This window comes from Chiloscyllium punctatum, chromosome 24, assembly GCF_047496795.1.
Source record: "Chiloscyllium punctatum isolate Juve2018m chromosome 24, sChiPun1.3, whole genome shotgun sequence".
NCBI classification, from domain to species: domain Eukaryota; kingdom Metazoa; phylum Chordata; class Chondrichthyes; order Orectolobiformes; family Hemiscylliidae; genus Chiloscyllium; species Chiloscyllium punctatum.
Genome location: NC_092762.1, coordinates 44,524,220 through 44,538,589, shown reverse-complemented (window position 1 = coordinate 44,538,589; position 14,370 = coordinate 44,524,220). Strand labels below are relative to the sequence as shown.

Below are 14,370 nucleotides of genomic sequence, written 5' to 3'. Positions count from 1 at the left end.
GTTGTTGCTTCCGTGGTTCTAACCAGTCTGGCTGGTGCTAACTAGGCAGGGGGGCAGTAGTAACCTGGGCACACCAACACCACCCAGTGCATTAACTAGAACAGCTGGTAATAACTGCAGTAATCTGATGGTAACTGGAGACAGTCAGTACCAAGTGGAGGCAGAGTGAACGAGGGAGGGAGTGCAAATTGCACTCTGGAAACTAGACTTCAAGGGATCTGGAATACCTGTGTCGAAATTATTTCACAGTTGTGCAGGGTTCTGGAGTGTACTAATCAATTCTAGGTACCCCAACGAGATATTTTCAAAAAAAGTGGAATGTTATGAATTAATTACTCTTAAAGCTTTTTAAACACACTCTATTGTCATTTAAGGTTCATTGGTTCTATGCTGTGGGTAAATGAGCTTTGAAGTGTCATAGCATGGAATGGAGGGGGCATTAAAGGTGGTGGCAGGGTTTTGCTTGGTGTGAGTGGACATGGGTGAGACCTTTTACATTGATCTCTGGAAGTGCTGTGAAGCATTTAAAAGCTACCCCACTCCATGAATGAGGTGGGATGGCACGGTGGCTCAGTGGTTAGCACAGTTGCCTCACAGCACCAGGGACCCAGGTTCGATTCCAGCCTCGGGCAACTGTCTGTGTGGAGTTTGCACATGCTCCCTGTGTTTGTGTGATTTTCCTCCAGGTGCTCCGGTTTCCTCCCACAGTTCAAAGATGTGCAGGTCAGGTGGATTGTTTAATCCAAAGGGTTTTAACAAATATATTAAGGACAAAGGGTAACTATGGAGAGAATAGGGCCCCTCAAAGATCAGCAAGGCGGCCTTTGTGTGGAACCACAGAAAATGGGGGAGATACTAAATGAATATTTTGCATCAGTACTTACTGTGGAAAAGGATATGGAAGATATAGACTGTAGGGAAATAGATGGTGACATCTTGCAAAATGTCCAGATTACAGAGGAGGAAGTATTGGATGTCTTAAAGCGGCTAAAGGTGGATAAATCCCCAGGACCTGATCAGGTGTACCCGAGAACTCTGTGGGAAGCTAGAGAAGTGATTGCTGGGCCTCTTGCTGAGATATTTGTATCATCGATAGTCACAGGTGAGGTGCCGGAAGACTGGAGGTTGGCAAACATGGTGTCACTGTTTAAGAAGGGCGGTAAAGACAAGCCAGGGAACTATGGACCGGTGAGCCTGACCTCAGTGGTGGGCAAGTTGTTGGAGGGAATCCTGGGGGACAGGATGTACATGTATTTAGAAAGGCAAGGACTGATTCGGGATAGTCAATATGGCTCTGTGCGTGAGAAATCATGTCTCACAAACTTGATTGAGTTTTTTGAAGAAGTAACAAAGGAGATTGATGAGGGCAGAGCAGTAGATGTGATCTATATGGATTTCAGTAAGGCGTTCAACAAGGTTCCCCATGGGAGACTGGTTAGCAAGGTTAGATCTCATAGAATACAGGGAGAACTAGCCATTTGGATACAGAACTGGCTCAAAGGTAGAAGACAGAGGGTGGTGGGGGAGGGTTGTTTTTCAGACTGGAGGCCTGTGACCAATGGACCGCCACAAGGATCGGTGCTGGGTCCTCTACTTTGTGTCATTTACATAAATGATTTGGATGCGAGCATAAGAGGTACTGTTAGTAAGTTTGCAGATGACACCAAAATTGGACAGCGAAGAGTGTTACCTCAGATTACAACAGGATCTGAACCAGATGGGCCAATGTGCTGAGAAGTGGTAGATGGAATTTAATTCAGATAAGTGCGAGGTACTGCATTTTGGGAAAGTAGGTCTTAGCAGGACTTATACACTTAATGGTAAGGTCCTAGGGAGTGTTGCTGAACAAAGAGACCTTGGAGTGCAGGTTCATAGCTCCTTGAAAGTGGAATCGCAGGTAGATAGTTTAGTGAAGAAGGTGTTTGGTATGCTTTCCTTTATTGGTCAGAGTATTGAGTACAGGAGTTGGGAGGTCATGTTGCAGCTGTACAGGACATTGGTTAGGCCACTGTTGGAATATTGCATGCAATTCTGGTCTCCTTCCTATCGTAAAGATATTGTGAAACTTGAAAGGGTTCAGAAAAGATTTACAATAAAGGAAAGCATACCAAAGACCTTCTTCACTGTCCTATCTACCTGCGACTCCACTTTCAAGGAGCTATGAACCTGCACTCCAAGGTCTCTTTGTTCAGCAACACTCCCTAGGACCTTACCATGAAGTGTATAAGTCCGTCTAAGATTTTCTTTCCCAAAATGCAGCACCTCTCATTTATCTGAATTAAACTCCATCTTCCACTTCTCAGCCCATTGGCCCATCTGGTCCAGATCCTATTGTAATCTGAGGTAACCCTCTTCGCTGTCCACTACACCCCCAATTTTGGTGTCATCTGCAAATTTACTAACGGTACCTCTTAAGCTCGCATCCAACTCATTTATGTAAATAACACAAAGTAGAGGGCCCAGCACCGATCCTTGTGGCACTCCATTGGTCACAGGCCTCCAGTCTGAAAAACAACCCTCCACCACTCTTAAAGCTTTTTAAACACATCCTATTGTCATTTAATGGTTCATTGGTTCTATGCTGTGGGTAAATGAGCTTTGAAGTGCCATAGCATGGAATGGAGGGGGCATTAAAGGTGTCTTCTACCTTTGAGCCAGTTCTGTATCCACATGGCTAGTTTTCCCTGTATTCCATGAGATCTAACCTTGCTAATCAGTCTCCCATGGGGAACCTTGTCGAACGCCTTACTGAAGTCCATATAGATCACGTCTACCGCTCTGTCCTCATCAATCCTCTTTGTTACTTCCTCAAAAGACTCAATCAGGTTCGTGAGGCATGATTTCTCATGCACAAAGCCATATTGAATATCCCTAATCATCCTTGCCTTTCCAAGTCCATGTACATCCTGTCCCTCAGGACTCCCTCCAACAGCTTGCCCACCACCCATGTCAGGCTCACTGGTCTATAGTTCCCTGGCTTGTCCTTACTACCCTTCCTAAACAGTGGCACCACGTTAGCCAGCCTCCAGTCTTCCGGCACCTCACCTGTGATTATCGATGATACAAATATCTCAGCAAGAGGCCCAGCAATCACTTCTGTATCTTCCCACAGAGTTATTGGGTCTTATTGGGTCGAATGGCCTGCTCCAACATGTCGGGATTTTCTGATTGCAATGGTGGGTTGGGACATGCCTATCCTTCCATTGGAGCTGACCAGATCGGGAGTGGAAGGTATGGACTCACAGCCTAAAGCATCCCACATCCTTAAGGATCCTTTGAGGCAATTTAGAATAAGAGCTGTAATAACTCAGGAAGCTGACTGGAAAAGAACATAACTTATTGTTCAACCCCAAAACAGAGCCACCTACGTGTGACTTACTTCGACTTGTCCCAGCTTGGGACAAACAGTTGTGTAGACCCATCCCTGGGTCTGCTTTATTTTGTTTCTGTTTGTTTTTTCAAATCAACCTGTTCAGACACGTTATGGCACATGTCTGGGGCAGGTAGGACTTGAACCCTGGCCTCCTAGCACAGGGATAGGCTGGTTCTGCTTTATTTATTTTCTAATCAACCTGTTCAGAGATGTTATTACCCACCTCTGGAAACAGTGGGACTTGAACTCAGGCTTCCTGGCTTAGAGGTGGGATGGTTCTGCTCAAAGTGATTCAGGTAATGTGTTCCTGGTGGCTCAGTGGTTAGCACTGCTGCCTCACAGCGCCAGAGACCTGGGTTCAATTCCTGCCTCGGGCAACTATCTGTGTGGAGTTTGCACATTCTCCCCGTGTCTGCGTGGGTTTCCTCCGGGTGCTCCAGTTTCCTCCCACAGTCCAAAGACGAGCAGGTTAGGTTGAATTGGCCGAACTAAATTGCCCGTAATGTTAGGTGGATTAGTCAGGGGTAAATATAGGGGGGGTGGGTTTCTCTTCGGAGGGTCGGTGTGGACTTGTTGGGCCAAAGGGCCTGTTTCCACACTGTAGGGAATCTAATCTAAAAGTCATTGCCTGTTACCAAGGGAACTCATACTCAACAAATTCCATAAGGAGACCGATTAGTGATTTCCCATGGACCCTTTGAGGGTTATCACAGTGAGGTCATAGCTTTAGGATAAAGGATAGCAGATTTAAAATGGAGATGAGGAGGAATTACATCTCTCAAAACATTGTGACTCTGTAGAATTCACTACCACAGAGTGCGATGGGGCCAGGACACTGAATATATTTGAGGAGGAGATAGATTTTTTAATGAGTAATGGGTTGAAGTGTTAGAGGGAGTGGGCAGGAAAGTGGAATTGTGGCCAAGATGAATCAGCCATGTTCATATTGAATGGAAAAACATGGCTGAATTACCTACTCCCATTCTTATGCTGTTGTCCCTGACTGCATGACAATCTAGTCCCCTGTCTCTCAGCCCCAAATTCTTTCTTTCTATTTCTACCTGTCACACATTCCCTCTCTTTTTCACTGTCCAGCTGTCTGTCCCTTTCTCTCTCCCATCCCGTTTCAGTTTGTCGGTAACAATTGAATCAGAGTGTGAGCAGATTGGATGAGTTGTATTCTTTCCCTTTCTCAGCAAGAAGAGCGGATTTTAAAGAAGATTAGGAGAAAGATCCGGAATAAACAGTCGGCACAAGAGAGCCGGAAGAAGAAAAAGGAATACATAGATGGCTTGGAAAACAGGTGAGAGACAATGTTGTTCCAACACTTGACAGTGGGACTGGGAACTGGGTGCAGTTAACCCACCTGTCACCATAGGGTGGATTTCTCATTGTACGACTTTATTTAGGTGTATGAGATGCGCATTGATTCTTGGTTTTGACCTGGTACCTTGCTAGAATATTAATTTGTTGGTTTGATCATTGGTGAAACAGTGGGGCATGGCATCAATCTCATGTTGCATTTTTTGAAAGTGGGTGTAGGAATTACCAAGATATGAATGGGCAGGTTCACTTGGCATCTGCTCTCAGCAATATGTCATAAACAGTCTGAGATAAGGAGAAATCTCTTTTTTGAGAGAGTTGTGAGTCTTTAGAACTCAGGGAGCTGTGGGGGCAGAGTCCTTGTGCATGTTTGAGGCTGAGATAGGTTCTTGATTTTTCAGGGAATGAAGGGTCATGGGAAAAGGGCAGAAAAATGATGTGAGGAATGTCGGAGCAGCCATGATCCTATTGAATAGCAGAGAGGCCGAATGGCCTACTCCGGTTCCTATTTCTAATTGCCTTATAGCCTTATGTTTCTCAAGGTCTGAACCATTTGGGGAGTTCAACTGTGAATCGTTTTTTTAACCTTGCTGTCAACTTCATTAAACCTTGAAAAGAAGTTTCAGTTCTATGCATGTTTTCCTGCTCAGTAAACTGTATTCTCGATTTTGACTTACATGTAAAATCTCAAAAGTTGTTCTTACTGACCTTTAGACAGTGGTCTTGCCCTTTTATACTTATTGGATATTCCTGTTCTCTAAAGTTGAGTTGTGGATTGTTAGAATGTTTCTTGATTTAGCCAATCTACAGTATCAGAAATCTGCAGATATCCCCTTGACAAAGTGCCGCACAGGAGGGTACTGAGTATGATAAGGGCCGATGATGTCAGAGGCAAGATGCTAACGTGGGTAGAAGCCTGGCTGTCTGGCAGAGAGTGCAGATAAAAGGGTCCTTCTCAGGGTGGCAACTGGTGACAAGTGGTGTTCCAAAAGCTCAATGTTGGGAGCCACAACTTTTCACCTTTATACATTAACGATCTAGATGAAAGAGCTGAGGGCACTCTGCCTAAGTTTGCAGACAATACAAAGATAGGTAGAGGGATAGGTGGTATTGAGGAGGCGGGGAGGCAGCAGGTGGATTTGGGCAGGTTCGGAGAATGGGCAAAGAAGTGACAGATGGAGTAGAACATAGGAAACTGTGAGGTCATACACTTTGGTAGGAAGATTAGTGGCATGGACTATTTTCTAAATGGGGAGAAAACTCAGAAATCTGAAGTGCAAAGAGACTTGGGAGTTCTAGGCAAGGATTCTCTCAAGGTAAACTTACAGGTTGACTCAGTGGTTAGGAAGGCAAATGCAATGATGGCAATTATTTTGAGAGGACTTGAATATAAAAGCAGGGATGTACTTCTGAGACTCTGTGAGGCTGTGGTCAGACCACATTTGGAGTGTTGTGCGCAGTTTTGGGCCCCATAAGAGTACTGGTCCTGGAGTGTGTTCAGAGGAGGTTCACGAGAATGGTCCGAGGAATGAAAAGTTTAACATATGAGGAATGTTTGAGGACTCTAGGTTTATACTTAATGGAGTTTAGAAGGATGAGGGGAGATCTAATTGAAACTTACAGAATATTGAATGACCTGGACAGAGTGGAAGTTGGGAAGATGTTTCCATTGGTAGTAGACATTAGGACCTGAGGGCACAGCCTTAGAATACAGGGAAGACTTTTTAGAATGGAGTTAAGGAGAAACCTCTTCAGCCAGAGAGTGGGGAATAGACCCATAGAGTCTTAGAGATGTACAGCATGGAAACAGAGCAATCAATCAAACTCATCCATGCTGACCAGATAACCTAACTTAATCTAGTCCCATTTGCCAATATTTGGCCCATATCCCCATAAACCCATCCTATTCATATACCCATCCAGATGCCTTTTAAATGCTGCAATTATACCAGCCTCCACCACTTCCTTTGGCAACTCATTCCATACAGGCACCACCCTCTGTGTGAAAAGGTTGTCCCTTAGGGCCTTTTTATATCTTTCCCCTCTCACCCTAAACCTATGCGCTCAAGTTCTGGACTCCCCCACCTCCAGAGAAAAGACTTTGTCTATTTATCCTATCCATGTTCCTCATGATTTTATAAACCTCTATAAGGTCACCCCTCAGCCTCTAATGCTCCAGAGAAAGCAGCCCCAACTTATTCAGCCTCTCCCTATAGGTCAAATCCTCAAACTCTGGCAATATCCTTGTAAATCTTTTCTGAACTCTTTCAAGTTTCACAACATCCTTCTGCTAGGAAGGAGAGCAGAAATACATGCAATATTCCAAAAGTGGCCTCACCAATGTCCTGTACAGCCACAACTCATATACTCAATGCTCTGACCAATAAAAGAAAGCATACCAAACACCTTCTTCAATATCCTATCTACCTGTGACTCTACTTTCAAGGAACTATGAACCTGCACTCCAAGGTCTCTTTATTCTGTAACACTCCCTCGGACCTTACCATTAAGTGTATGGAATTTATTGCCACAGAAGGATGTGGAGGCCAGGTCATAGAGTATATTTAAGACAGAGATAGGTAGGTTCTTGAGTATCAAGGAGATCAAGGGTTATGGGGAGAAAGCTGGAGAATGTGGTTGAGAAACTTATCACACATGATTGGATGGTGGAGCAGACTTGATGGGCTGAATGGCCTTCCTTCTGCTCCTATGTCATATTGTCTTATCCCGGCATCAAATGTAAAGTTCGTTTCATGCCCATTTGATTGGCTGTCAGCACTTCAGTTCATCCAGTTTGATCAGGGTGGCGTGGCTCTGTGGTTAGCACTGCTGCTTCACAGCACCAGGGATGTGGGTTCAATTCCAGCCTCGGACAACTGTCTGTGTGGAGTTTGCACATTCTCCCCAGGTCTGCACAGGTTTCCTCTCATTGTCCAAAGATGTGCAGGTAGATTGGTTAGGTAGATTGACAATACTAAATTGCCCATCATATCCAGGGATGTGCAGACTGGCCATGGGAAATACAGGTTTACAGGGATTGGGTAGGCTGGTTAGTCTGAATGGGATGCTCTTTAGAGGGTCGGTGTGGACATGATGGGCTGAATGGCCTTCTTCCACACTATAGAGATTCTATGATTAGTTTATTGGTTCACTGCAGTCTAGCTCTTCAATCTCTTGCATCTGCAACTTTGACTTTTCCTTCTGTTTTGCTGTTGGAGATTTTCTCTGTGACAGACTGTGTTTTAAAATGGCCAGCCTTGGAGCAAATATGACTGTCATCACTTTTGACGGTGCGCAGTCTCTAGCTGCCACAATTAGAACACAGCTTGATGGCACCTGACCCCTTCCTTCAGGCTACAGCTTTGGTTTTGTGTCTGACTTCAATGTTTTTTTCTGTAAGACCCATGAAAAAAATCTCTTATTTTGTTTCTATATTTCACCTTGTCTCTCACTGATGGCACCACTTTTTTAAAGTTAAATCTTGTTAAACAGAAGAAATCTGACACAGTTTCTGTCAAAACTCTAACTATGATACAATCTCCAGTCAGATCATTTTTAATGTCCTCAAATCACAATTGTCTCTATAATAATAATAAATGTTATTGATAATTGAATCTATGCTGTCTTTTATTTCTGTTTATTAGATTGTGCTCTATTGATGATTAAATTACTCCAAATACTAAAAAATGTACTGAAAGCTCTGATTGTCTCGTTATAAGTGGCTATCTTTTTATTCACTCCTGCCTTGCTGAAGCACTAGCTATAAAGTTGCTGACTGCCTAGAGAAAGTACTGACTACCTCCTTATGGACATGGTCTGCTTCTGTAGTTGGAAGGGCTGTGAATGGTGTTGACATTGGGCAGACCTCACCTGATGTAGGAGCAGTGTGCCAAAAGCATGTGATTTCAAATAGAGCTGTTGGACTATAACCTGGTATCGTGTAGCTTCTGCATCGAAGAATATGGAGCTGGAAAAGCACAGCCGGTCAGGAAGCAGCCGAGGTGCAGGAGAGTCGATGTTTCGAGCATAAGCCTTTCATCAGGAATGAGCCCTCATTCTTAATAAAGACTTTATACGCGAAACATCAATGGTCCCCTGCACCTCGGATGCTTCCTGACCGGCTGTGCTTTTCCAGCTCAACATTCTTCAACTCTGATCTCCAAGATCTGCAGTCCTCTCTTTCTCCTATCATGTGACTTCTGACTTTGTTCACCCCAGCCCAACACTGGCACCTGCACAACATTGGGAACATTGCCTAGAGCAGGGCTGTACTGCTCCCTAATTCATTTTTCTGTCACCCCTCAACCAGTCCAATATCGAGTCCATCATCCACATCAGCTCTATCATCTCTCTGCTTGTCTTGGGCCTTCCATCTGCTTAAAGGTTCTGGTATCAGTCCCATGGCTGATTGCTGCTGTGTTGTTACCTGTTTCTCAGTCGTTGCTGTGTTTGTATTGATGTTCTCCCATTGCTCCGCTGTTTGGTGCCGATGGGTCTTGAACCTGCACCTTCTTGCCCAGAGGTATTGATACTCACTAGACCCTTAAATAAAACAGTGAATTGTGGATGCTGAAGGTCTAAAACAAAAACCGAAATCGCTGGAGAAACTCAGCAGGTCTACGGGGTGACCTTATAGAGGTATACAAAATTATGAGGGTCAAGGATAGGATAAATAGACAAAGTATTTTCCCTGGGGTCAGGGAGTGCAGAACTAGAGGGCATAGGTTTAGGGTAAGAGGGGAAGGATATAAAAGAGACCTACGGGGCAACCTTTTCACACAGAGGGTGGTATGTGTATGGTTTGAGCTGCTGGAGGAAGTGGTGGAGGCTGGTACAATTGCAACATTTAAGAGGCATTTGGATGGGTATATGAATAGGAAGGGTTTGGAGGGATATGGGCCGGGTGCTGGCAGGTGGGACTAGATTAGGTTGGGATATCTGGTCGGCATGGATGGGTTGGACCGAAGGGTCTGTTTCCATGCCGTTTCCATCTCTATGACTCTATGGAGAGAAAGCAACCAGACTTGAAACACTAATTCTGCTCTCTCCCCACAGATGCTGCGACCTACTGAGTTTAGATTAGATTAGATTAGATTCCCTACAGTGTGGAAACAGGCCCTTCAGCCCAACAAATCCACTCCGACCCTCCGGAGAGCAACCCACCAAAACCCATTCCCCTACATTCACCCCTGACTAATGCACCTAACACGACGGGCAATTTAGCACGACCAATTCACCTGACCTGCACACCTTTTGGTTTTCACTCCATTAGACCTTTCTTCCTTTATATATCCAGAGAAAATCACCAAATTGTTATGGTACAGGAGAGCTGACCTTATCGAGATTCATAAAATCATGATGGGTATAGATAGAGTTAATAGTAGATGTCTTTTCCCTGGGATGGGGGATTTCAAGAGTAGGGGGCGTATTTTTTAAATAAGAAGAAATTTTAAAAAGGCATGAAGGAGAAACCTTTTGCACAGAAGGTGGTTCACGTGTGGAATGAATTTCCAGAGGAAGAGTTGGATGCCGGTACAGTTACAATTTTTAAAAGATACTTAGCTAAGTACATGAAAAAGAAAGAGATAAGGACCAGGAGCAGGCAGGTGGGACGAGTTTAGTTTGGGATTATGTCAGCATGGACTGGTTGGACCGATGGTCTGTCTCCAAGCTGTATGACTCCTATCTCGGTTCTCTGAGCATTTTAATTCAGTGCTCACCTCCTGCTTTCTCCACAATGTTTCTATTTTTTAAAAATCCCATGCAGACCACTTGGGCCAATTAACATTGACCATTACCACCGGCTACTCAGGTTTACTGGTTAGCTGCAATGAGTGAGGTGTCTTATGAGGAAAGGTTGGTTGGGAAGATGGTGGTGTAACAGTCACTCAAAGGGTCCAGGCAAATATTTTGGAATGCAGTTTCAAACCACCCCATGGCAGCTGGTGCACTTTGAAGCTGCAGTGACAGTGTCCCTAACTATGGGCGAGAAAGTCTTGGTTCAAGTCCCATCTGCTACAGTCTGAACAGATTGTTAAACAGTTTCAGGCAAGGTTGGACAGGCTGGGCTTGTTTCCACTGGAGTTTAGAAGACTGAGGGCTATCTTGATTGAAGTGTATGAAATATTTTCAAAGTGGATGTGGAAAGGACGCTTTCTTCTGTGGGGGACTCCAGAGTGAGAAGGTAATGAGCAGAATTTATTTCTCTTGGAGCTCCGTGCCTCAGAAAGCTGTGGTAGTTGTTTTTGAAAGCATTAGTAAAATGGCTAGGTGTCAGACAGAGGGAGTCAAAAGAGATCAGGAGTTAATGGGAAAGTGGATCAACCATCATCTTTCAGAAGGGGGGTAGCAGGCTCTGTGCAGGTACAAGCACTCCAGCTCCTAATGTGTATATTCATAGTGACGTGTGTTACAGTCCATGACTCAGTTCTCTCTGTCAGAACCAGCATGTCCTGTATTCTCTCCAACTAATTCCTTTCTTTTTCACTTACAGGATGGCAGCATGTACAGCCCAGAATCATGAACTGCAGAGGAAGGTCATCCGGCTGGAAAAGCAGAACATGTAATTTCTCAACAGGATATCACTGCAGGGTGGGGCGGGATAGAACTGAGTGTGGGATGGTCGAGGGGTGTAGTGAGCAGGAGGGCGGTGGGGGAGAGTAGTGAGTGTGGGATGGTAGAGGAGTGTAGTGAGCAGGAGGGCGGTGGGGGAGAGTAGTGAGTGTGGGATGGTAGAGGAGTGTAGTGAGCAGGAGGGCGGTGGGGGAGAGCAGTGAGTGTGGGATGGTAGAGGAGTGTAGTGAGCAGGAGGGCGGTGGGGGAGAGTAGTGAGTGTGGGATGGTAGAGGAGTGTAGTGAGCAGGAGGGCGGTGGGGGAGAGTAGTGAGTGTGGGATGGTAGAGGAGTGTAGTGAGCAGGAGGGCGGTGGGGGAGAGTAGTGAGTGTGGGATGGTAGAGGAGTGTAGTGAGCAGGAGGGCGGTGGGGGAGAGTAGTGAGTGTGGGATGGTAGAGGAGTGTAGTGAGCAGGACGGCGGAGTGGGAGAGTAGTGAGTGTGGGATGGTAGAGGAGTGTAGTGAGCAGGAGGGCGGTGGGGGAGAGTAGTGAGTGTGGGATGGTAGAGGAGTGTAGTGAGCAGGAGGGCGGTGGGGGAGAGTAGTGAGTGTGGGATGGTTGAGGAGTGTAGTGAGCAGGAGGGCGGTGGGGGAGAGTCGTGAGTGTGGGATGGTAGAGGAGTGTAGTGAGCAGGACGGCGGAGGGGGAGAGTAGTGAGTGTGGGATGGTAGAGGAGTGTAGTGAGCAGGAGGGCGGTGGGGGAGAGTAGTGAGTGTGGGATGGTAGAGGAGTGTAGTGAGCAGGAGGGCGGTGGGGGAGAGTAGTGAGTGTGGGATGGTAGAGGAGTGTAGTGAGCAGGAGGGCAGTGGGGGAGAGTAGTGAGTGTGGGATGGTAGAGGAGTGTAGTGAGAAGGAGGGCGGTGGGGGAGAGTAGTGAGTGTGGGATGGTAGAGGAGTGTAGTGAGCAGGAGGGCGGTGGGGGAGAGTAGTGAGTGTGGGATGGTAGAGGAGTGTAGTGAGCAGGAGGGCGATAGGGGAGAGTAGTGAGTGTGGGATGGTAGAGGAGTGTAGTGAGCAGGAGGGCGGTGGGAGAGTGGTGAGTGTGGGATGGTAGAGGAGTGTAGTGAGCAGGAGGGCGGAGGGGGAGAGTAGTGAGTGTGGGATGGTAGAGGAGTGTAGTGAGCAGGAGGGCGATGGGGGAGAGTAGTGAGTATGGGATGGTAGAGGAGTGTAGTGAGCAGGAGGGCGGTGGGGGAGAGTAGTGAGTGTGGGATGGTAGAGGAGTGTAGTGAGCAGGAGGGCGGTGGGGGAGAGTAGTGAGTGTGGGATGGTAGAGGAGTGTAGTGAGCAGGAGGGCGATGTGGGAGAGTGGTGAGTGTGGGATGGTAGAGGAGTGTAGTGAGCAGGGGGGGCGGTGGGGGAGAGTAGTGAGTGTGGGATGGTAGAGGAGTGTAGTGAGCAGGAGGGCGGTGGGGGAGAGTAGTGAGTATGGGATGGTAGAGGAGTGTAGTGAGCAGGAGGGCGATGTGGGAGAGTGGTGAGTGTGGGATGGTAGAGGAGTGTAGTGAGCAGGGGGGCGGTGGGGGAGAGTAGTGAGTGTGGGATGGTAGAGGAGTGTAGTGAGCAGGAGGGCGGAGGGGGAGAGTAGTGAGTGTGGGATGGTAGAGGAGTGTAGTGAGCAGGAGGGCGGTGGGGGAGAGTAGTGAGTGTGGGATGGTAGAGGAGTGTAGTGAGCAGGAGGGCGGTGGGGGAGAGTAGTGAGTGTGGGATGGTAGAGGAGTGTAGTGAGCAGGAGGGCGATGGGGGAGAGTCGTGAGTGTCAGATGGTAGAGGAGTGTAGTGAGCAGGAGGGCGGTGGGGGAGAGTAGTGAGTGTGGGATGGTAGAGGAGTGTAGTGAGCAGGAGGGCGGTGGGGGAGTGTAGTGAGTGTGGGATGGTAGAGGAGTGTAGTGAGCAGGAGGGCGATGTGGGAGAGTAGTGAGTGTGTGATGGTAGAGGAGTGTAGTGAGCAGGAGGGCGGAGGGGGAGAGTAGTGAGTGTGGGATGGTAGAGGAGTGTAGTGAGCAGGAGGGCGGTGGGGGAGAGTAGTGAGTGTGGGATGGTAGAGGAGTGTAGTGAGCAGGAGGGCGGAGGGGGAGAGTAGTGAGTGTGGGATGGTAGAGGAGTGTAGTGAGCAGGAGGGCGGTGGGGGAGAGTAGTGAGTGTGGGATGGTAGAGGAGTGTAGTGAGCAGGAGGGCGGTGGGGGAGAGTAGTGAGTGTGGGATGGTAGAGGAGTGTAGTGAGCAGGAGGGCGGTGGGGGAGAGTAGTGAGTGTGGGATGGTAGAGGAGTGTAGTGAGCAGGACGGCGGAGGGGGAGAGTAGTGAGTGTGGGATGGTAGAGGAGTGTAGTGAGCAGGAGGGCGGTGGGGGAGAGTAGTGAGTGTGGGATGGTAGAGGAGTGTAGTGAGCAGGAGGGCGGTGGGGGAGAGTAGTGAGTGTGGGATGGTAGAGGAGTGTAGTGAGCAGGAGGGCGGAGGGGGAGAGTAGTGAGTGTGGGATGGTAGAGGAGTGTAGTGAGCAGGAGGGCGGTGGGGGAGAGTAGTGAGTGTGGGATGGTAGAGGAGTGTAGTGAGCAGGAGGGCGGTGGGGGAGAGTAGTGAGTGTGGGATGGTAGAGGAGTGTAGTGAGCAGGAGGGCGGTGGGGGAGAGTAGTGAGTGTGGGATGGTAGAGGAGTGTAGTGAGCAGGACGGCGGAGGGGGAGAGTAGTGAGTGTGGGATGGTAGAGGAGTGTAGTGAGCAGGAGGGCGGTGGGGGAGAGTAGTGAGTGTGGGATGGTAGAGGAGTGTAGTGAGCAGGAGGGCGGTGGGGGAGAGTAGTGAGTGTGGGATGGTAGAGGAGTGTAGTGAGCAGGAGGGCGATGGGGGAGAGTAGTGAGTATGGGATGGTAGAGGAGTGTAGTGAGCAGGAGGGCGGTGGGGGAGAGTAGTGAGTGTGGGATGGTAGAGGAGTGTAGTGAGCAGGAGGGCGGTGGGGGAGAGTAGTGAGTGTGGGATGGTAGAGGAGTGTAGTGAGCAGGAGGGCGGTGGGGGAGAGTAGTGAGTGTGGGATGGTAGAGGAGTGTAGTGAGCAGGAGGGCGA

At 47.8% G+C, this 14,370-nt stretch overlaps 1 protein-coding gene across 5 annotated transcripts in view; it reads left to right on the top strand.

Annotated features, from left to right (window-relative positions):
• LOC140494513 (cyclic AMP-responsive element-binding protein 3-like protein 3) overlaps positions 1-14,370 on the top strand; it is a 100,565-nt gene that overhangs the window by 71,263 nt on the left and 14,932 nt on the right. For all 5 annotated transcript variants that reach the window (XM_072593774.1, XM_072593773.1, XM_072593770.1 and 2 more), the window contains 2 exons: positions 4,570-4,676; positions 11,190-11,258. In XM_072593774.1, coding sequence (XP_072449875.1) covers positions 4,570-4,676; positions 11,190-11,258 — 176 coding nt within the window. The remainder of the gene's footprint in view (positions 1-4,569; positions 4,677-11,189; positions 11,259-14,370) is intronic.